General features: G+C 42.6%; 1 protein-coding gene across 1 annotated transcript in view; it reads left to right on the forward strand.

The window, feature by feature from the left end:
- Positions 1-25,000, forward strand: part of pard3aa (par-3 family cell polarity regulator alpha, a) — a 349,907-nt gene that overhangs the window by 168,294 nt on the left and 156,613 nt on the right. Inside the window, exons 13-14 of the mRNA XM_080855535.1 lie at positions 16,810-16,998; positions 17,722-17,892. Of these exons, the coding sequence (XP_080711661.1) occupies positions 16,810-16,998; positions 17,722-17,892 (360 nt within the window). The remainder of the gene's footprint in view (positions 1-16,809; positions 16,999-17,721; positions 17,893-25,000) is intronic.

Here is a 25,000-nt window from a genome sequence, read left to right on the forward strand (position 1 = left end):
TGATGGAAACTGGTTTATTAGAGTCACTTTTGTTAAGATTTTATTACATGTTTCTGTTGAAGTTGCCCTCAAGTTTTGAACCCACTGCTGCTGACAACTCCTTGATTAGGAGAGTGTCCATGTTTGAATTTGTTGGATAGAAACCCAGCTGATATGTTGATTTTTCTTGTCATTAATCTCTCAACTTCCATTCATTTTATCGCAGGCTTTTGAAATGCAAGCTGAAAGCTCTATCAAAAAAGCACAGGGATGGTTTGGAAGCAGATCTGCTCCTCTATGTAGTTAAGCTGTAATTACTTTGGCTTGCAGTGACTCTGGTGAGTTTGGTTACCCTGTGTGGTGGCTGGGTTGCAGTGACTCTGGTTGGTTTGATTAGTGTGGTGGTGTGGTAGCTGGGGTTGTGAGCCTCATGCTGAGTCTGGGGAGTAGCGGACATTTCCAGAGAGCATCGGGGGGGGGGGACTTATTGACAGAGGTGTCAGTGCTAACCTTTACTTAGCGCTCTATGCAGAATCCAGTGGGGAGGAGCGCTAGAAAAATGTGCTTTGAAGTCCTCAGCCAACTGCTCACCCTTAAGAGAGAGAGGGAGAGAATGAAAAGAACAACAACAAGTGTCTAAAGGTTCAGTGAACTCCGCAGACGCTGAAGGGCTCTAATCAATGGACGTGTGTCCTCGGAGAGGCCAAGGTATTGACTGACAGGCAACTTGGTTTGGGCTTCAGGTGGGGGTGTACACTGATGCTCACTCCCTCTAGTGGAATGGAGGTTGGCAGATACACATATAACAGATACACATTAGTTTTCTCTTGTGTCATAAGACAATATCAGATGCACATATAACATCATAGCTTAGTTATCTCTCTCTCACTGTTCATTTATTTTATCGCGAGATTAATGTTTTTTTTTTTTAGATTAACGTTCGCAAACTGTGTGGTAGGCAAACGGTATGGTTTGAGTGAATGGGGGCTGGGATATGGCGAAATGAATGCTGAAAAGCTTTGAATGGAGCTTTTACTTTTAAAAGTTGTGTTGTGAGAGAAGCGAGCTTCACTGTTGTCTGAAAATGTCAACAGGCAGCTGGTTGAAAGCAAAGAACCTTACCGTTACGGTTCATTGTTTCCTTGAGGCCTGACTGCTATTTTCCCAGCAAACTTGAAAATATTAATCCATGGTTTAACTGCGGCATAGGCTGAGTCCTTGTTTACCTGAAATGTGCACTTTATAATTTGATTTTGTACCGCCCTGTTTGGCAATGTTGTTTTTCAATCAAATAAAACATTTGCATAAAACAAGCTTATTGACTTTTCCATGTTGACAAGAGCAATTAAAATAAAATGTAAAAATGAGGGGCATTTTTTTAGAATAGATAGAAATTTTTAGTTAACAACGACATAAATGCTATTAATCCCGATTCAATTTTAATCGTTTGACAGCACTAGTCATAAGACAATATAAGATACACATATAACATCATAGCTTAGTTATCTCCTGTTTCATAAGACAATATCAGATACACATATAACATCACAGCTTAGTTATCTCATGTGTCATAGGACAATATAAGATACACATATAACATCATAGCTTAGTTAACTCTTGAATCATATGACAATATCAGATACACATATAACATCATAGCTTAGTTAACTCTTGAATCATATGACAATATCAGATACACATATAACATCATAGCTTAGTTAACTCTTGTGTCATAGGACAATATCAGATACATATATAACATCATAGCTTAGTTATCTCATGTGTCATAGGACAATATCAGATACATATATAACATCATAGCTTAGTTAACTCTTGCATCATAAGAAAATATATTTTGTATGTATATATATTTTGTTTTATTTTTGGTGGTAGGGAGCAATAGTTATTTGTTTTCTGTTTAGTTTGGTTAAGAGGTTATTATATTTGATGTCACGTTTCCCTTGGTATTGAAATGCCATTTGAAGGTAGCACTGCTTTAGGTTCTGATCCTCTGTGAGATTTGAGGTTAAGCTGCAGGGCTATCTACAGGAAAGGAAAGGAGAGAATGGACAGAATAGGAGATGTTGAAGGCATGATAAAGAGGAGAGCTAGATGGACAGGGGGATAGGGAGATATGCAAGGCCCATAGGCATGGTGATAGAGAGAGATGGAGGGGTGGAGGAGAAAGATAATGGTGAGGAAAAGACTTGGTGAGAGACATGGGGTAAAGGAGGGGAAGTGAAGCAAATAAATGAGATGAAAATGGCATGAACGCATTGGCATGCAATAGACTTGAAATGGAAGTGAGAAAAAGGACCTGCTTGAGCAAACTGGGAGAGGTTTGAGCTACTCAGAGAGACAGACAACAGACAGACAACCAGCACTTGATGAAATCTTACCTATCTGGTCTGGTGACACACACACACACAAACACACACACCTACACACACATGCACAGGGAAGGTTCTGAATTATTCATGCCCACCGATGCAATTACCCGTGGTACTAATGCCTTGAACTGCAGGGGTATTGGGGCAAGGACATTTCAAACCTACACATACATAGATGTACAGGTACTGGCAGAGGCTAGCACACATCTCTGGGACCAGAAGACTGAAAGTAAAATCTTACAGTTCGATATGAGGCATCACATAAAATAATAAGCATGCAACGTTATGTTTGTGAGGAATATTTCACAAAGCATTTCAGCACTAACAGTAGCAGTGTGGATTGAGTGGGAATAAAACATTTATTGGTTACTTACCACTGCAATCACCATCCAAATTAGATATGGTCTCGTGACCTGCTTCTAGACCGTTGGTCAACACGGGTGTGAGTGTGTGTGTGCTTTAGTCTACTGTGGGTCTCCTCCATGGCTGACTGGGATGGGTGTGAGTGTGTGTGTGTGCTTAAGTCTACTGTGGGTCTCCTCCATGGCTGACTGGGATGGGTGTGAGTGTGTGTGTGTTCTAGTGTGGGTCTCCTCCATGGCTGACTGGGATGGGTGTGAGTGTGTGTGTGTTCTAGTGTGGGTCTCCTCCATGGCTGACTGGGATGGGTGTGAGTGTGTGTGTGTGTGTTCTAGTGTGGATCTCCTCCATGGCTGACTGGGATGGGTGTGTGTGAGTGTTCTTCTACTGTGGGTCTCCTCCATGGCTGTCTGGCATGGTTGTGTGTGTGCTCTAGTGTGGGTCTCCTCCATGGCTGACTGGGATGTGTGTGAGTGTGTGTGGGTCTCCTCCATGGCTGACTGGTATGGGTGTGTGTGTGTGTGTGTGTGTTCTACTGTGAGTCTCCTCCATGGCTGACTGGCATGGCTGGGTGTGAGAGAAGATGGCACATCAGTCTCCACCCCTGCAAAATAAATCAGTCAATGTCACGCTTCAATGTGCACAATGTGGAGGGAGAGAGTGAGTGAGTGAGAGAGAGGGGGAGAGATTGATTGGGAGAGGGAGAAAATCTGTGCTAGTGGAGGCCACTGAAAATGAAGCGGTGGTTAAATAAACATGCACAAATGGACTTCAGTTCAGTTACTGGTGGTAACAAGATGCCCTTACCCCTGACATTTTGCCTTATGAGGTGAGAGTTTAGAGTTCAATCCAACCTGTCAGGTCAAGTACAGGCATAGTGGCTTTAGAGAGATTGTCTGTGTTGGTTTTTGTTGTTGATGTAGTGAAGCTTTTTTTTCGCATTTGATAAGGTTTTGTCAGGGAATAATTTTTGTATGTATTATACGTTGCAAAAAGTTCCATTCGTTTGAATAGACCACCCCAACGTTCGGAACCTCCAAACAAACTTAAAAGGTTAAACCCCTTGAAAGACTTGGACGTCTGAGAGGACTTAAATGCTCAGTCAGCAGTGAATTAATGCCATCCATGATGTAAATATACAATTGTGACATTTCTTGTGTATTCTATTCACACACTGTATAATTTGACTAAGGCAGAAGAAGAACTGCCACACCACACCAGAGCATTTACTACAAAAGATCTCTAGTTTGGTGGCAACAGAATGCAGGAAGAGATTGCATTCAGGTTGGTCCTGGTGTTCAAGTTCACTAACATAAACATAGCAAAATGTTTAAAACAAATGTGTCAACAAATGTAATTATTTAGAACAACAGAAGAAGCACTATAGTTTTTTCTTTGTAAAAGTGCCATTTTCACTCTCAAACTAAGGCCCAGCATGTGTGTTATAATACTTGCCCAATTTGTCCCTGAACTCTTTGTAAAAGGAGGGATGACACCACATTGCTGACTAGCTGTTAGCATTGCAACCTTCATGACTCTCTAAGTGCATCAACAGACATTAAAAAAGCCTAAATGTATATATCAATTTCATCTCTACAAAATGTTCTATGCGGTGCCCCAGAACTTTGACAGGGCTGGCGTGGGCCATGGCGCCTGTGTAGCGTACAGAAGAGCAATTACCCACTACATTAAATTCCCCTTTATGATTATATCGAAACTTGTCATGGATCCATTAGGGGTCGGATCTGCCAAGCTTTCAGAGAATCTTAATTGTGCAATTAATTTGAGCTTCACATTACTCTGACAGTCTGATTTATGGTTGCTATGGCGAGAGGCAGATAAATGAGTGACAGTGGCTAGAGCAGTGAGTGAGGCAAACAGAAGCCACCCCGCCTTCAACACATCAAAGCTGTGTGATTTGAGCCCTTTCCTTTTGAATGAGACCTCCTCTTATATTAAGAAACAGCCTTCTCTATGACTTCTGAAAGGATGCTAGCCTCTAACACTTATTTTCCACTTAACAGTTTTCAAATCAAAGTAAAAGTCTCCATTTGGTGTCCATTCCTAAAAGCTGTTTCTCAAAATAAGCATTCCATTCATCCAGTGTGATTAAAGGAGAAGCCGGGACAAAAAATGCCAACAAATTCCAACAACCTGTAAAACCAGTGCAATAAACCTGTCTAAGCACATTATTTTTCATCATCTTGTTATAATCCCAAGTATAAAAAGCTGATAATATTGCTGTAGTGCTAAGCCATATCGGAAATACGCCTATTCTTCTCTCAACTGCTGCCTACAAAGGTGCAGCCACTTCCTGACAAAAAATGTGATGTTCTTTCAAGCACAGCTTTTGTTCGGCTATTTTGTTGCCAGGTAGCACTATAGCTGTATAGGTATATGTGTAGTTCTTGCTGTTCTTTCTTTTTTCTTTGAACAGAAATCCCACAGTTGGTCAACGTGAAAGTCAGTGACATGCAGTGAGTGTGTGTTATTTCTTTTGGAATTGCGAGGGGGCGGGGCGGTCGGAGGGGGTCGGGGGCAGGGGGGCCAGTTACACATATTTAAAAGGAGAGTTGGCAGCACAGTGAGTAAAGGTAGTCAAGTATGGCGAGCCACAGCTGCAGGGAGTGTGGGTATGAGTTGCATAGTAAAGATCCGTTTGACTGTTTCCATGGAAACGGTCTGCAGGGGCAGTGAGGGTGTTGGCCAGGAGAGCTCATTGATTGGTTGACTTGAATTACACGCATATTTATCTGACTTTATATTACCAGCCAATATGGACATGTGTGTCCCCTCTCTCAACATGCATACACAGACAGACAAACACACAGAGTTTTGGTTTGCTCATCGTTTCGTCTCCCCTAATATTTATACATGAACCTGACTCAGGTAAAACAGCCTTGTCATGAAAGCCTGATTTACAGGGCAGGTTCAAGATGCAGAGACATTTTTTCATTAGCAGAATAAATCTCAACAAGTGATCAATTTTATTGGTGACAAACTATCTAGCTGGACCTGAGACTTCCTGGTTTTAACAAAATGAGCTGTCTGTGAAGAGTTATGCTCTCCAAATCTCCCCTCTCACTGTAAGGATGAGGTAATGTACTGCAACTTTGTGTTAACAAAGTGCAAAAGAGAGTTAACGAAGTAGAGGAAATCAGGACACCGTGTCCTTTGTCTTTGCTTAATATGAAAGGCCTTTTGCCAAGTTCAGTTGGTGAAAAATATGTGTAGGAAAGTAATCAGCCAAGTTTTCTCTGCTAAGCTCTTAAACCCCTATTCACAATGAATAAATTCACAGTCACCTGGAGCCATGTTATCACACTTCTCAAAAGAAGGTTTAACTTCGACATTTTTTGTTGATGTTTTACTCTTGGGAATGATGACTTTTTGTGCAAAATCTTTTAAAACTCTGGAAGATTTTCACTATTTTATATAAAATGAAAAAGCATGATAGTTTGCAAGCTATGAGCACTGGGAAACCACAGAATGGCATCACTGTTCATTTAATTTTCCCCAAGAATCCTTTTGATGAATCATTGAGGCTCACGCGCGCTTACTACCAAACGCTGCTAACGAGAGAGGCCCAGAGGGCATTCAGCAGCCCCTGTGTAAGTCATTGGCTTTGTGTCTTATGTGAGTGTGTGTGTGTGTGTCTGTGTGTGTGTGTGTGTGTGTGTGTGTGTGTGTTCATCAGGCCTGCCAGCATATGTGCCCTAGTCAAAACTCGGCATGACTCTCCAGCAGGTCGAACTCCCCATCTCTGCGTAGTGGCACAGCGCTCGGGACTCCTGCTGTGTAAATTACTGCCGCCATTACAGCAACCCAAGATGTTTAAGTTCAATTGCCCGTTTGAAGCCATCTCATAATAGCTCCTTGTGTTTTTATTTTGTCTTCTCTCCATTCTCTGTAGTCTTTCAGTTCCTCACCCCCGCTGTCTTTTCTGTGCAGATGAGCGTCCTCATTGTGTCCCTGGGCTTTTATGTGCTGTTTTAAGCATGTCAGGCAATATGGCAAATCACTGTGCCATCTTCACTCCTCCGAACCCTGCGCTCCCTCATAATTAAAGCCAATGTTGCCAAGTGCAGCAGAAGAACAATGACACTTCTGTTAACGACTTTCCAGCAGTTTTGCGCAGAAGCCACCTGTTTTCATTTAGTAGTTTTTCAGCAGCTGTTAGTGTAATTACCCCCCACTCTGAGAGTGTGGTGCATTTGGGGGTTGTAGTGTGGTTGGTGCAGTTGCTGAGAGTACTAGTAAACAAGGTAGTTTGGGCAAATGGCTTAAAATATCTACTCAGTAGTCAGGTTTTCCTGTAGGAGAAAATATTGAAGTCCTGACAACAGCCACACTGAGATTTTGCCAGGACCTTTTGAACATTTATTTAGTATTATGGTTTTTCAGGTTGAATTCATAGGGTATAATTTTTTTCATCTACATCAAGTCGTCAAGTCTAAATATACAGCCGCGGAAAAAATTAAGAGACCACTTCAAAATTATCAGTTTCTCTGGTTTTACTATTTATTGGTATGTGTTAAAGTAAAATGTACATTTTAGTTTTATTCTATAACCTACTGGCAACATTCCTACCAAATTTCAAATAAAAATATTGTCATTTAGATCATTTATTTGCAGAAAAATGACAATTGGTCAAAATAGCAAAAATGATGCAGTGTCTTCAGATCTCGAATAATGCAAAGAAAACAAGCTCATATTCATTTTTAAACTACACAATACTAATGCTTACACTTAGGAAGAGTTCAGAAATCAATATTTGGTGGAATAACCTTGATTTAAAATCACAACTTTCATGTGTCTTGGCATGCTCTCCACCAGTCTTTCACATTGCCGTTGGGTGACTTTATGCTACTCCTGGCGCAAGAATTCAAGCAGCTCGGCTTCTTTTCATGGCTTGTGACCATCCATCTTCCTCTTGATCACATTTCAGAGGTTTTTTATGGGATTCAGGTCTCGAAATTGGGCTGGCCATGACAGGGTCCTGATCTGGTGGTACTCCATCCACACCTTTACTGGCCTGGCTGTGTGGCATGGAGCATTGCCCTGCTGGACAAAACATTTCTCAGAGTTGGGGAACATCGTCAGAGCTAAAGGAAGCAAGTTTTTCTTCTGGGACAACGTTGTACTTTGCCTGGCTGAGGTTTGTAAAAGACCATAAGGATTGAAAAAAGCGGACTGGAGGGTCTTCTAGTTCGTCTTTTCAGCTTTGCCCAACACATGGTCGTCTGATGGTTAGACGGAGACCTGGAGAGGCCTACAAGCCAGAAAGTCTTGCACTTACTGTGAAATCGGACTCATCAGAGAAGACGAACTTAGAAGAACCTCCAGTCCGCTTTTTCAATCCTTATGGTCTTTTACAAACCTCAGCCAGGCAAAGTACAACGTTGTCCCGGAAGAAAAACTTGCTTCCTTTTGCTCTGACAATGTTCCCCAACTCTGAGAAGTGTTTTTTCCAGCAGGGCAATGCTCCATGCCACACAGCCAGGCCAGTAAAGGTGTGGATGGAGTATCACCAGATCAGGACCCTGTCATGGCCAGCCCAATTTCGAGACCTGAATCCCATAAAAAAAACTCTGAAATGTGATCAAGAGGAAGATGGATGGTCACAAGCCATGAAAAGAAGCCGAGCTGCTTGAATTCTTGCGCCAGGAGTAGCATAAAGTCACCCAACGGCAATGTGAAAGACTGGTGGAGAGCATGCCAAGACACATGAAAGTTGTGATTTTAAATCAAGGTTATTCCACCAAATATTGATTTCTGAAGTCTTCCTAAGTTAAAGCATTAGTATTGTGTAGTTTAAAAATGAATATGAGCTTGTTTTCTTTGCATTATTCGAGATCTGAAGACACTGCATCATTTTTGCTATTTTGACCAATTGTCATTTTTCTGCAAATAAATGATCTAAATGACAATATTTTTATTTGAAATTTGGTAGGAATGTTGCCAGTAGGTTATAGAATAAAACTAAAATGTACATTTTACTTTAACACATACCAATAAATAGTAAAACCAGAGAAACTGATAATTTTGAAGTGGTCTCTTAATTTTTTCCGCGGCTGTATATATATCGTTGACCACTTACAAAGCATTAGTAAATTCTCGGCGCACTTAAATAGTATTAAGCACTGACTGAATGTCAACATCCTTAATGGGTGTATGACAATAATAATGTCAGATAAAATGACTCGTATACAGAAATATAATATGCACACAATATATAAACAAAAGGACCTTTGGAAAATAAAATCCTTCAGCTCATTCGGTTTCAGAAGCGAAGATGATGAAGTGTTTTGCATTCTAGAATACTTGCTCAGAAGTTGTTTGCTTGAACAGGTACAGATGGACATTTGTTCAAAAGGTTAAGAGTTAAGGCCTTGTGTGCTTTACTTTTCTTGAATTCTTGAATTCTTGAATGCCTCTGACTTTTTCAGCCATATGGTGTTCAGCATCTGGCTCTTTGGTGGTTTGTCTCTAAGGTGCATGAACCTACCGTGACCCAGCCCTGCATTAATGCTTTAGCACTGAGCAACAATGGAAGTCATTCTCTGTATGCGGTGCTCATCCTTTCTTTCTTCTGCCTCTAATTGCACTGGAATAAAGGCAGACTGACAAGCTTCATCTGAACCTCATCCGAGGGGCGTTTTAATGCATAGCTTTTATCTACTGTCATTGGTAGAGAGTGGAAAAAAGGAACAGTGGCGTGAAATCCGTTGTACAATACTTATCATGCACAGGCCCTCTTTGCAATTACATCCTTGAGTGATTTCTTTTAGGGTTTTAAATTCATTTCCAGTAACCTTTATGGCACCCAGTTTGGGCACGTGCGGAGAGAACATTTCCACTGTTAGTAATTGTTTCAGGCGCTGATGTGCGGGGACATCTTCAAGGTGGGTGATTGGGAGTTGTGTATGCATCTGGGACGAGAGTAGTGCATAGTCATTGTTTTTATTTATGTGTCTTTATCTTCTTATTCTAACCTCTCTTTTTCTGTTTTTTACCTTTTCTATTCACTTCACAAAGTCAATAAGAGAAAAATGCTGAGGTTAAAAATGTCCACGTCGTTGCGTTCAGGGAGGTTTGCATGTCTCTCCTTGCGATCAGGGAGAGTTGCATGTCTCTCCTTGCGTTCAGGGAGAGCTGCATGTCTCTCCTTCCGTTCAGGGAGAGTTGCATGTCTCCTCTGCTTTGATTCCCTCAGACAGCTGAACCTCTCTCTCCTGGATCAACAGGAAGCAGTGGAAGCGTGCCCTCATCTCTGATTCTGAATTAATGAATTACTTGAGCACATAATTGGCTGTGACTGAATGGAAGTGTGGCATATCCCCACACTGCTAGCCAGTGGGGAGGAGGCAGGTAGTCAGATGGGACCAAGTGTGCTACTGATCAAAGAAGAATGTGTGCAAATTACAATCAGTGATTGGAGTGTAAGTACTGTGTATAGAATACTGAATACTTGAGTAGTGTTTGTGTAAAAACTGTTACAGAAATGCGCTGTACGTAGTTGCAAAGAACTGTGTGACACTGGATATTTTAGCGAAAAGCACTCTGCAGACTGAATAGGCGTTGCATTAGCTAGCTTTCCTCTATACTTCTTAACCCTTCCAGAGGGACTTTTGAATGGCTATTTTTGAATGTCAAAAGGATGAAAAGTACCGAGTTTAATTGAATGTAGAAGTTCAGGGCAAATTATGAGTTTCTTAATGTTTGTATCTAATAAATTATGGCTCTCTTACAGCTGTGCTAAAAGCTGCTCCTGGCCACAATTCAAAATGTGGTCCCTCTCCTTTTAATAAAAAGCACTCATTAATAATGAAGCCTCTATATGTGGATGATGTACAGGGTGATTCATCTAGAGTGTCCACGGTGTTTTTGAGACTCATGCATCTCTGTTATCATGGGTGCATTTGGCAGAGAGTGCATCTGTCAAAACAGACTAGAACACTCAACAAAAAAACTAAAATGATGTCACTAAAAAAAAAACCTCCTTCTCCTTGTCTCTACCTCTCCCCACCCTCCCCGTTAATGCAGACATGTCTGTCACTTTGATGTGAGAGAAATGAGAGCGAGTTGTTGTTTAATAATGTATAGCTTGTGTTAGCTCTTGTAAGCATGTAGTTGGAGTTAAAAGCCAACCCCCACCTGTCCAGCTGTGGCAGTTCCTGACAGCAATCCACCTGCTCCAGGGGTTGTCATGGTGACCTTGGCAATGTGTAATCATCTGAGATCGGGTAGCCAGAGATGGTCCTTGATTAAAGAGATTCCCCTGGTGTTTGGGCATATGTGCGGTGTGTGTGTGTGTGTGTGTGTGTGTGTGTGTGTGTGTGTGTGTGTGTGTGTGTGTGTGTGTGTGTGTGTGTGTGTGTGTGTGTGCGTGTGTGCGTGTGTGGGTGTGTGTGTGTGTGGGTGTGTGTGTGTGTGTGTGTGTGTGTGTGTGTATGTGTGTGTGTGTTAGGGCTGGGCGATATGTTACGATTATATTTCGATTTTTTCCCCCCAAAATTTTCGATTTCGATTTTATATCACGATATGACCAAAATCACCCCAACATTTTTTGAAAAACGTACATGCAAATACCCGCATTCTGGTGCATTTTACCATGTTTTTCTCTGAGATGTAAATCATGTTATCAGCATATCAAATTCACAATTGATATAGGTTTGGTGGCCTGATAATTATGTTGGCTACATTCAAACTGACCACCTCATTAAAGTATGACTGTTCAGGTCAGAAATGGCCAAATGTGTATTGAAACCCAAAGTCTTTAAGGATGGAAGCTGCCAGAAGTAAACGGTTCACGTAGGGGAAATAGTTTTCATACATGGCAAAGCTTGACAGCATGCCCAGCACACCAATGTTAATTTTATTTGTGGCATTGACATCATCTTTCGTGTGTGAGTCAAAGAGAGGTATACAAGTGAGTGACACATTAAAAAAAAAAAATCTTCTTTGGTGAGTGTGTGTTTAGTCGCTGCTGTCGTTAGAAAAACTGCCATTAGCTAGTTAACGTTAACGCCAGATTAGCTCACGGTTGTTTTGGCAATAACAATACGATTATAGCCAGATAATGTCCATTGGGTGGTCCTTAATTGTCCACTACAGGTAAAACTTGGGCAACTCTGACTTACTTTCCTCTTCTTCGAAAAAAAAAATCCGTATGTCCATTTCTGTGGTCTGCTTCTAGCGCGACGCTCCGATCAAATCAGAGAATGAATGAACATTAATGACAGTTGAATCTGCGTGCGTGATGAGGCTGCGTAGTACACCAGGAAAACGCGGAGTGGATTTATATTGCTGTGGGTATTCCCCACTGATAAAGTTGAACGGATTTAATTGTGAAGCAATGGAAAGAATAATGGACTAGTAGACCAGCAGTCACGCACGCACTATTTTGACTGCAAAAGTGGGGGGGTCGAAACGACTTGTTTTGAAAAGTGAGGGGGTCTTGTCCCCCCCCCAATTACATTGTCGCGACGCCCATGGGCTACGTGCGGCGCTGTATTCGCGGGTCTGTGAAAACATTGATTTTTTTTTTTTTTTTTTTTTTGAAGGCGCCGTCTAATCGAACGTCTCATTTAAAACCGTAGAAAAAAATTACATCGCGGTTAAAATCGAAATCGAAAAATCGCCCAGCCCTAGTGTGTGTGTGTGTGTGTGTGTGTTGGGGTGAAACGTGTGTTGACATGTAAGCCTGGCATCCACCTAATAGGAGTGCCTGACATTGACCAGCTCAGCAGGGAGTGTGCGTGTCTGCGTGTACATAAAGATTGTGTGAAGCTGTACATGTCTGAGGACTTTAACATTAATCTACCTGTTCCTGTGACTGATTTTCAACATTCCAACCTACTGGTGCCTACTGAGAACTGCAATTATTATAGATGCAACTTACTAATCATAGCCATTTATTAGCCAGCCTTGTAAGGTGAAAACTCACTCAAGTTACCTCAAGACCCGGAGGTTGCAAATAAGTATATGTCTTCATCAACAACAACATGCTTGTGGGGCTCACCCACGTCCTGGCAGGCCAGAGGGTTAGAGACACGGGCCCACTCTCAGACTGCTTTTCAGCTCATTTGGGCGTTTGAAAAAAAATAAAAAACAATGTGGACTGATGTGGTAATAATGTTTTGTGTATCTATATTGCTTTTAACCTATATTGCCGTGTTGCATAGTATTATGTTAGTCTTTACCATCTGCCTTCAGAGGCAGTACATTGAGACCATTTCATCCCCAATAGATACCATGTATCACATTGTGTTATAACTCTGTTAGAATATTAATAAGCACGCTAAAGTTGAAGAATGGACCGGAGGACAAAGTCATGTTTCTGGAGGTTTAATTCAGCGTGGAGACCCCTCTCAGCTGTTGCTTCAAGAAAGGCCTACCTGATAGCAGAACGCAATGGCATTTTATACATTGTCAGGTCACAGAACAGAAGGAGGGGAGGAGGGCCACACCCTTTAGGTGAGAGGGGGGGGGGTACAGTGAGGGGTTCACCTATGGGGGGATGGGGTTGATGCCAGGACACAAAGAACTCTAGCAGGAAGAGGGGGATGGGGGGAGGGGGGGGGGGGGGGTCACATGTCATTTGCATTTGGTCCTCAGTGAGAGACAGAGTACACATCCAAAGTGATTTTGCAGATACAGAGCAAGCAGTAAATGTCTTACTACGTACAACAATAACAATATTTCCAGTTCCATCAACTCCACATAGTCCCCTTTTTATGCGACGCCAAGTGTTACAGCCCTTATTTTGTATACATAACTCGTTCTGTACTACGACAGGAATCAATTTACTACAACACCATATTGCCTTTTGTCCATGAAAAACACAACCACATAAGTATCCACAAAATATTGAAGAGAGCACATTCTTTCATGCACATGATTTATGTTGTGCACTGAATTGACTGTTGCGCTTGTCATTTGGTTGACAAAAGGCTTAATGCACTTCCCAGATAGTAAGAGGCCAGTGGTCCACTGGTGTTATGCTCATCAGTTTTGGGGAGATCCTCTAGTGAGTTACAAATGGCCCACTCTTTTGCCATTTGCTGTACAAATGTTTGTTTTCTTATTAAACATAGTATATTTCCACTTACCCTTAACATTTCTATAGATTTACCAGTGCATAACATACGTCTTTAATTCACAGAGTCATTTTTTACCCTTATTGCCTTCTTGTGCCTTGGTGGTCTGGTGTGTGAACTTCTTCTGTTTAGCGGCAGATATTTAATTAACAATAATAATAATACATCTCACTTATATAGCGCTTTTCAAAGTTCTCAAAGACGCATTCAATTTAAGATAGACTGCCAATGTATTAATTTTAGATAGACTATGTCAAGATATGATTTAGAAGTTCTAGGAATTATTAACATTTTATGTTATTTTGTTAAATGTTATATTTGTATATGTTATATATGTTATAACATATGTTATATTTAGTGATTTTTAGATCTTTTGGGTACATATGTTTTTACTAAGGACAATTGATCGAAATCATTGCAGTATAGAGTTTGAATGCTAAAACCAGCATTATATAAATATTACTTTTGTTTATAACAGTTAGTTTATTTTAATATTACTTTTGTTTATGACAATGAGTTTATTTTAATATCACTTTTTGCGTATAACAATGAGTTTATTTAAACATTATTTTTGTTTATAAAAATGTGTCCACAAAGGGAGAAGTGTATTCATCCTGCCAGTTCATTGCTACATTTAAGTAAATCGTGGTTGTTGATTTTGAACACCAAAAGTGGATTTGGCCATTTCAAAACCTTATGGGCCCTATCTTGCACCCAGCGCAATTGACATTGTCACCGACGCATGTATAATTCCTATCTTGCACCCGGCGCACAGCGTGATTTTCCCTCCAGAGGCGCGCTTCGAAATGAACTTGCGTCGACATGGGCGGGGGCGGAACAGATAAGGCGTTTCTCTGGCGCAAGTGGTATTTTGCAGTTTCAAAACAACGCCGTGCGCCGTGCGCCATTGACCAAAAAAAAGCTGGTCTAATATGAGGCGCAATGTCTAAAGTCTGTAACGCGTATTCAGAACGCTATTTTAAGGGCGCATGTGCTTGCCCGCACAGTATAGGACCTATAGGCTACACTTTACTTCTGTCGTCTTCACGAGAGATTTACACCAATTGTTTGGCAAGCCATATATAATTACAAGGAAAATAAAGTATTTACCACATGAGGAAATCAGTGTGATAGCCGTATCCAAGACATTTTAAAACTAGGCATACATCTAGCGTACACAATTGACCCAAATGATTCAGGTTAATTGAAGCTGCGTGACATTTGATTTATTGTATGGCTTTGTTGCATTTATTTAATGCCAGTATTATTATAAATCTTGTAAACTCATCTTTGTGTATGTGGACTTTATTTATGTACCTTGGGTTTGGTCAGCTGGTGCACTGGCTTGGGTGCCGATTTCCATGCCCCCAAATCCCTGCAGGCTCTCAGGCGTGAGGGTAGACGTGGCGATGTCCTCTGCTGCCGTCAGATCCTGGGTCGAGGCAGATCCACCTCCCGTGAAGGCACGAGAACGTGTGTTACCTTCCAGCTTGGATGTCCCACGTCTCCGGACGTCATTATAGCGTTTTCGGCAACGTTTTCGGGTGCCCCGTTGCAGAAACAATCACGGCAATATCTCGACATGCTTGCTTGACTTTGCTTACTTTTGGAGGGTTTCTCGCATCCCCATATATATCTATCTCCCGGCTTTTTTCAAAGCCATACAATAAATCAAATGTCACGCAGCTTCAATTAACCTGAATCATTTGGGTCAATGTGTAGGCTACGCTAGATGTATGCCTATTTTTAAAATATCTTGGATATGGATATCACAATGATTTCCTCAAGTGGTAAATACTTTATTTTCCTTGTAATTATATATGGCTTGCCAAAAAATTGGTGTAAATCTCACGTCGGTCTCCTCGGCTGTGAACTTTTCCGGTCTTCCACCAGGTAATTCCGCCATCAAAATAACAAGCCGCTATGGACTATGCGCTCCTCGCTCTTAAAGGGAATGTGAAATGACGCTCGGATTGGTTTATTGCATATTACGCCCAAACCACACCTATGGCTGAGTAACCTCCTTTGGACCAACCCTTTTGACACTTGCGCTGGACGCAAGTGTGTTTTTTCCGCCGTTAAAATAGCAACTGCGCCATAGAGCCGCCCACACAGCTACTTGCGCTTGGCGCCGTCCTACTTGCGTTTCTGATCGGCAAGATAGGGCCCTATGTGTTAAACCAACATGCACTTGCATTCACATGTACTGTGTCCCTGTGTTCCCACTAAGAAATGTGCAAACCCAGCACACACGCTCAGGAGTAGGCCTCATTAGGATGCATGGGGCATCCTGACTTAGTACAGAATGATTTTATTCATATTCATATTTGATATTCAGGTCCAGCTGCCCTGTCCATCAAAGCCTCTCCTCCTTTCGCTGTGGTACCCACACAAACATCATTAGCCTTCTTATGTCCCGGGTTCATCATGTGCCCCTTCCCATCCCATCCTATCAAATTAAGCTTTTTTTTGCCTCCTCCTTAAATTACTCTGTCTCATTTTTCCTGAAACTGTGACGGTTGCTTTATTTCCAATCACTCCCCTTCGTAAACTAGAGGGAAGCGGAAAGACTGACACCTATGTGACTGCTAGAGTTTGATTCATTTCATGCTTAAACTAGTTTAAGCAATCAGTCATGTCTCTGGCTGTCACTGAAACTAGTGTTTCCTTCAGACATGTCAGCACACTCTGAGCAAGGGCATACCCTTTAAGGTGACTTTTAGTACTTCTTCACTGATGGGGCCTTCAGGATTTCTTTTTCCTTTAAGTATCCCAGAGAAATCAAAAAAGCATGGCCAACTTCACAGAGGTAAATTGTTACCTGCCATCATCAAAGTTGAGTCCGATCCCCTCTGTCACACTTGAGAAGCTTGTGACCATGACGAGAAATCATCAAACAAAATGATCCCTGTGAGTGTGATAACTTTGGTTTCACATGTCTTTTTCTCACTGTGACCATTTCATTTCCTCTTTTACAGACGCCAGCGGAGGATGACCTTGTGTTGACCCCAGATGGGACACGGGAGTTCCTGACGTTTGAGATCCCGCTAAGTGACTCAGGATCTGCCGGTTTAGGTGTCAGTGTTAAGGGCAATCGCTCTAAGGAGAACCATGCTGACCTGGGCATCTTTGTCAAGTCTATTATCAACGGTGGGGCAGCTTGTAAGGTGAGTGTCACTCCGTGTTTTTCAAAGTCACAAATCATAGTCTCAAAACATTTAGCCTTCTTTTAGTTCTGTAGTGAATCATCTATGTAAGTTAAAGACTGAAGTAACAATCAAAACTAGCTACTTGTATCTGTATATGAATCAGAACCGTTTTTTTTCCCCATTTGTACTTTCAAGTGTTTTTGAATCATGCCTCTGTTGCCATACATTTAGCTATAATACTCAGTGCTGTCATCTCCATGCAGAGAAGATCAGTTTCCATGGTTACGGGGGGAAATTAAAATGTTAAGGGAAGCCACTGAGAGCGTGGTCCGAGACTAAAGGCTGCTCAGCTAAAATGGTGTTAGACTCAACACTTAGTTTTCACTCTTTAAACTACCAAATGCTTCCCGTATGTACTTGACTTATTGCACAACCTATATGTATGGGGTTGGGACTAGAAAAAACAATGTCATGATATCCAAGCCTATAGCTTAGGAGGTGAAGCCTTTCCTCATCTAAAATGGATGTGCTGACAGGCTTTCAGGTTCTTCTCTTCTGTTTGTATTCATTGTATTGACTCTGGATCAGTGCTGTTCTTTGGGAGACCCTAAAAGTACCTGGTGTAGAGGTGAAAGGCTCTGACTTTGATATGTGGTCAGGGTCATGATTCTATATTGAAGTGACCGTGGATGTGAGGGTGAATGCATATTTTCAAGCCTGTGGCTGTGTGTATGTTTCCAGGATGGACGGCTTCATGTCAATGACCAGCTGGTTGCTGTCAATGGAGAGTCCCTGCTGGGCAAGACCAACCAGGAAGCTATGGAAACACTACGGAAATCCATGTCCGTTGAGGGCAACATCCGTGGAATGATCCAGCTCATCGTTGCCAGGAGAGTCAGCGGAAGAGACGAGGTAACCAGAGAGGTTGCAATCTCAAACAAAGTGTGGAGTTTGGTGGATTCCGTCAAACCCGTATCTAATGCCTACACTTAAGAAAACAACCTTGTAACCTGGGCCCATACGGGTCTCTGAGCACTTCTCAGCCAATCATGTGAAAAAAAACACTTGAGCTGTACACCATTGTGACAATTTAAATAAGAGCAAAACAGAGACTCCTCACTTTTTACTTCTCTCATGCTAACTTCTAGGCTATCAGTACAGTTTAAATAAGAGCAAAAGTGAGACTTCTCACTACTCTCATGCTAACTTCTAGACTATCAGTCCAACTAAGGCGGTGTGTTGCCATGTCTGTCTATCATTGTGATCTTCAAATGAATCAGATTAGATTTCCTTGCTAGCCCTCATACACTGACTGTCAGCATTGGGAATGATGGACAGGGGGCCCACCAATGACTTCAAACAGAAGAAGGAATGGGGCTTTCAGTTTGGAGATTAAAAAAAGAAAAAGGAAGAAAAATGAAAAAGAGAAAGTGAATTAAAGTGAGTTGTTATCTGGCGGAAGGCAGAGGTGAAGGAGATCGAAAGCAATTCTGCGTCTGAAACGTCCCTCACAGATGGTGTGATAAGGATCCAGGCTTTATGAAATATCAACTGTGTTTATTCCTCCCATTTCTTCCTCCTTTCCACTTATCTCCCCGGGCATTAATGTTTCACTTTTGATTTCCGCCTCACGTGGGCTTCACATATTGGCACCGATGAAGAAAGAAAAAAAGAAAATCTAATATATATGCATAGTGATATATATTTTCATATGAAATGTTAGTTTGCTTTGAAGGGAGTGAGAGCAACCGGTTTGTGGAGAGTGATGAAATGGGGAATGATGTCTGATTATGAAAATGAGGGCCAGTTTATTCAGCAATCACATACTTCTTTTTGAAGTGGGTCAGTGGGTAAGTGTGTGTGTGTGCGCGCGTGTGTATGCGCGCGTGTGTATGCGCGCGTGTGTATGCGTATGCGCATTAGCTGTGTTGTCAGGGAAAGTGACAGTCCCATACACAGTACCCTTGCTCTCTTCAGCATACATGACTTTGATGTATTTCTGTAACACTCTCCACTTTGACACATGTAGACACACACACACACACTCACACACACACACTCACACACACACACTCACACACACACACACACACACACACACACACACACACACACACACACACACAACACATCCCCTCTCTGTTATCTGGTGAGTGGTTGCCTCTAGCTGCCAGGAGATCAGCTCTGATTAGTGTGTGTGTGAGGTTGATTGGTACTTCACCTCCGGTAAGTCCCTCAGACTGGACCTCATGCTGAGCCTCTGTCCCCTGACTTCCCCAAACAAACAGCCAACCACTACCCCCAACACACACACACACACACACACACACACACACACACACACACACACACACACACACACACACACACACACACACACACACACACACACACACCTCGCAAGGTCACCAGTCCCCGAAAGGCTAGCCTATTCTCAAGGTCAACCTTATCTTCTTGTCAAACTAAAAGTCTGGAAAAGTTATAATTTATTTTGCTCCTCTTATAGGGGAAATACGCTGCATGAACTTTGTGTTCAAGTTGTGAGGATATTAATGATTAGGGTCGAGAGGAAGAGAGATTGGATGAGACAAAGTTCAAAAGTCAGTCAGTCAGTCAGACAGACAGACAGACAGACAGACAGACAGACACACACACAGACAGACACACAGACAGACACACAGACAGACACACAGTCACACAGACACACAGACACACAGACAGTCTTTAGGTGAGGCGTGGAGCAGAGCACAAGGCACCATTCAAATGGATAAGATCCCTGACTGTCTCCACTGATGAGCCCCAGCCATACTCTTATTAGAGACAAAGAGCACGGACACGTACTTCACATCCCACTGACCTTCAGAGGGCTGGGGAGGGAGGGAGAGGGCTTGGGGGGTTGGGTTATTGTCAGGGATCAAGCTGGGTGCCTTGCTTTCATTTCCAGGACTCATCATGTGAGAGCTGAATGAAATCCCACTTGCTATTGACACACTCACACACACACACACAGACACACGCAAACACACATACACAGACACACGCAAACACACACACACACACACACACACACACACACACACACGCACTCACACACTGCACCTACCCCTTACCCCCACTCTATTTCCCCCACTCTACCCTTTAGAGCCTTATTGTTCTGAAGCTTGGACCTTGTCATGCTTAGATGTCTCTGAGCAGATTCTCCACAAGTCCAAGGTCTCTCTTTGTCCCCCCCCCCCCCTCCTCTAGTGTTTCTCCCCGACTCAGACAGCACTGATTGACAGGCACTTTTAGTAGTGAAGGACACCTCAGGATTAAGCCAACGGACCCTCTCTTCCAACTTAATGCACTGCAGCCCTGTGTCCTTGAGCACATCTGACCCTTCTCTCCCCCACAAAGAGAGGGTAACTAGTCCCCATTGGCATTGGTGGAGAGCCAAAAAAGGGATTTTCGCCATGTGCCACAGATATAATAGTCATTGTAAGTTGAAGAGCTGAGACTGATTTGAATAATGAAGCCTAATGATGGTTGTCAATAAATGGGTGCCGTCTGATTAGGTCAGCAAGAGTCTCACAAGTACGCATACCTTGCTGTTATGCTCAGAAAAAGCATCTATCTTTTCATTCCTTTTCATGTGGTACTAGTTGCCATGGCTAATTGGAGAAGACTGACAGATTGGTACTTTTTTTTTCCGAGGACAGTCTTGACCCAGTTAGTGTTGTAATATATGATTGGTCGGCACAATTTATTCCATTGAGCATTATAATTTAACCACGCTTCATAGGCTTTGTAATATCCATCAGTTCTATTAATGCAGTTTTATATGTGTTCAAGCAATTAAACTCTTGGAAAGTAATTTTCAATTCAGTTAATTTTTTATCAGTACTTTAAAACATTTTCATCATCTTCACGTTCCTCTTCAGCTGACTTGGCCATCAACGGATGAGAAAGGATGAGAAAAAGTTGAACGCATCGCCCTCATTCACTCCTGGCCATGACATGATGTCATAGAGACATGATGTCATAAAACACTCAGCTCATGACAACTGTGAAGAAAGCTGGTGGGAGATGAAGGCCAAAACAATGTTTTTCTTGTCATGGCCCAGTGTGACTGACTAACACTTACCCACACGCAAGCTTTATAAATCACAAATAGAACATGTCTAAGACCACACACATGGCAACAGTCACAGTCCCTATCATGTATTATTTGCCATTGTTGTGTGCATCGTTAAATCTATCATGAAGCATTCACTCTCTCAAATGTGCTGGGTGCTGACTCATTTTGATAGCTTTACCTCAGACGAACTGAACACAGACACATTGGACTGACTCATTTTGATAGCTTTACCTCAGACAAACTGAACACAGACACATTGGACTGACTTATTTTGATAACTTTACCTCAGACACACTGAACACAGACACATTGGACTGACTCATTTTGATAGCTTTACCTCAGACAAACTGAACACAGACACATTGGAAGGAATTCTGGAAATGCTTTTAAGTTGCATATAGCAGTGAAGCTTTGATGTACAATGTATCACCCCTATGTATGTGTGTGCTGGCTTATTGCTTTGTGCCTAGGCTTCTATGACATTTAAGACATTCCTCCTGCAGATTTGTGGTTGACGTTGTATGTGACTGTATTGTGTTTGCCAGCTCCATTTTTTATGCCCTTTGTCTTTTGGGTATTGCTTTGCATCTGGGAGACGATAGAGCTCTCCCTCCCGTCCTCTCTCTCTATCTCTCTCTTGTCCTCTCTTTCTCTCTCTCTCTCTCTCTCTCTCTCTCTTTTCTCCCATCGAGAGAGTCTGTCTTTCATTTCTGTTGTTGTGGTACAGCAGTTGCAGACCAAAGCACTGCCACGATCTGAGCACCCAGCTGCATGCGAAGGCACTTTTTATTGAAAAAAAAAAACTTTACCTCAAAACAATATGCTTCCACTTCTATTAGTCATCTCTAACAGTCCCCTCCTTTTCCATCTATTACACCTGTCCTTGGTGTTGTATTCTTCTGAAAGTGCACTTACTGCGTTAACCTAAACTTCAACCCACATATCCGTGGGATTGTGCACTCATGTAAATTCATAAGATGGAATTGAACAGTCCCAGAGGGGCCAAACCTGTTGTTCACTCTCGGGTCCATCTTCACTTTTATTACCTCTGATTTATGTTGTTGAATTTTTTTTTTCTGTTGAGGTTTTGTGCATTGCTCAGCAGAGTATTTAAAGATTCCCTCTGGGGAAGGAAGAAAAGAGGAGACTTTGATGTCAGGTACCCTCTCTTCCTGACCGCAGAAGAAAGGGCTGAGGAGCAGTTTGAATTGTAGCAGGGTGTTTGGGGAAAAGGAGACGCTTTGCAAATGGTGCAAATTTCAGCAGAACCTCTCCTTAAAGAATTGGAAGAGCTTCATTTTCATATTTCTGTAGTTTTGCCACATCAACTTGGCCAGCTCAGTTAGTCCCAGTTCCACAATAAGTTGTATTCCCAAATAGCACCCCAGTAACACAGCCTCTCCCTAGTGGTTAGAATAGGATTGATGGAAGTTGTAAACACCTTTTGTAGTCTGAATGCAAGATTTTTTTATAAATTGTGATGAACCATACCATGGTGTTCATGTTGACACCTTAAGTGAAACAGTGTTGCTTCATTTCACTTATTATCACTAAGATAAAGGCCTTGCGAGTTGTTTCTAACCTTCTGTCATTGACTTTATCAACCTTATCCTTGTTGCAAAGCATTGCATTCTGAAAGTAATATATTGCTAATGTATTGCATCCTCAAAGTTATATATTGCTAATGTATTGCATCCTCAAAGTTATGTATTGCAAATGCTTGCCATCCACTGCGCAGGGCTGAATTTTGATAATGTGGACACGTGGACTGAGCACTGAAGCCTCAGGGCTGTCCGCTCTTGGCTCTGAAGGTTGAGCCCTTATTGGTCAGGAGCACAGCATTCTGCCCCACAACATAGCCAGCTATGATCAGCTAACAGCAGAATTCATATTTTAGTGAAAGGTTGATGCAGTGCAGTAGGAACTGTGAGTGGGAAGAATTGAAAAGTGCTCTTTTTGAAGAAAAGAGTTGAGAAAAAAAAACACATTCATGACACTCAACACTTTGCCCCTTTCTAACTGTGGATATAGCATAGCACCTTTAGCATGAGAGGACACGACTTGACTGATCTGCATACAGTGGTGTGTTGTGTGGTCAATACAGAGACGCTGATGCAAGCGAACAGCAGGAAGGAAATGCCAAGTCTGCGACATCAGACCAGGCATTGTATAGAAGCTGGGAGAGGACCTTGATCGATCAGGCTGTAAGAGAGCTATCAGTCAGACAGGCCAGTAAATTATGCTTTTATTAGTATCGAGCCATGCTCCGGGGGAAGTCTGAGCGACACACTCAGGACACTCTGGCTAGGGCGCCACCCCTGCTCTGGGGGAAGTCTGAGCGACACACTCAGGACACTCTGGCCAGGGCGCCTCCTCTCCTCTGGTTATGGAGCTTCACTTCCATTTGGACCATATCAGGAGAGTTGGGCTTAATGTGATGAAACTGCAAACAGGTTGATCAGGATTTTTTTTTCCCAGTGATTTCCTCTTTGTTTTACTTTGTACTGGGTGTCTGCCTCTGTTCAAGGAAAATCAGAGGCACTTATCATTCCCTGAGCTCAGCTGGGAAAAGTATTTCTCCATAAATCATCAGTTCCCTTGTGTGAAAGCTCTAGACCCAAGGCCGTCATATAACGATAGGATTACCCAGTAATCAGTTCACCGATATGTACCATAGCTGCTCTGGCCACGCTAGACAAGGTAAAAGAGGCTCTGCAGACCTGTATGGAGTCCTTTCTTCCTTCTAATCCCCTGCAAATACTCAACCTGCTGGAGGATTTCTGTTCTGGGAGCAAAGTTATGCATTTCTCCCGAAGGGATGATCCACTGAATGCTGTGCAATACAGAGGGAAGGAGAAACCCAGTCAGATGGTTCCTCCTCAGTTGGCGTAAAAAGACAAGAGAGCACTAAAGAAGAGGTGGAGAAGTGGGAGTCTGCCAATAGACGGGACAGAAGCAGAGAGTGGAGAGACACTGAATCAGAGTGGATGGAATGAGAGATGATGGGGGGAAAGAGACCAACTTGGCTGGAATGTGAGATGATGACAGAGAGGGATGATGAAAGGGGTGCTGGAAGGATGGAGAATAAATGACAAGGGAAAAGAAAAGGGTGAAGGCTGTGCCTTGAGGCATTAGATGGTTAGGGTTGAGAAGCAGGGAGCACCAGGGCCAGCCCCCGAAGCACAGAGCCGGATGCAAAGGCTTAGAGAAAAGGTAATTACTGGCAGCGCCAAGGGAAGGGCTGACAGGATTAAAACACAAACAAACAGGCCCTGGCTGCTGAGGAGACGCTGTAATGCTCCCAAGCCTGCGGACGGACGGACGGACGGACGGACAGGGGGAGGCTTAGCCTCCACTCTGCCCCGTCATCACTGCTCATGGCTGCTGGCTGCTCTGAGGCACCAAGGTCAGCAGACAAGTGACAGTCCCAGCATCTCTGGGATGAGAGGATGAAGCCTCATTAGCAAGTGTGGGGTGCAGAGCAGAGCAGAGCAGAGCAGTGTCTTATCACTGGCACATAATCCAGTCTCAGGATGGAGTAGATTAGGGGGAGATTAAGATGGGAATGAGACGGCACAGGGGCTCATAATGATGCCTTATCTCAAACTCTCATACTTTTCTCATACACACACACACACACACACACACACACACACACACACACACACACACACACACACACACACACACACACACACACACACACACACACACACACACACACACACACACATACACACACACACACAAACGCACTTACAGACGTATAAAACCCGCTCATATATATTGCTTTGTAAAAGAACTAAGATCTTAGATCCCACCAGATTTATTAGGGTGGCTTTTGAGTCCACACCCATGCCTGTGTAAAATATATTCTCGTTCTCTTGTTTGATCTGTCTCTCA

Source organism: Sprattus sprattus, assembly GCF_963457725.1.
Source record: "Sprattus sprattus genome assembly, chromosome: 17".
Taxonomy (NCBI): domain Eukaryota; kingdom Metazoa; phylum Chordata; class Actinopteri; order Clupeiformes; family Clupeidae; genus Sprattus; species Sprattus sprattus.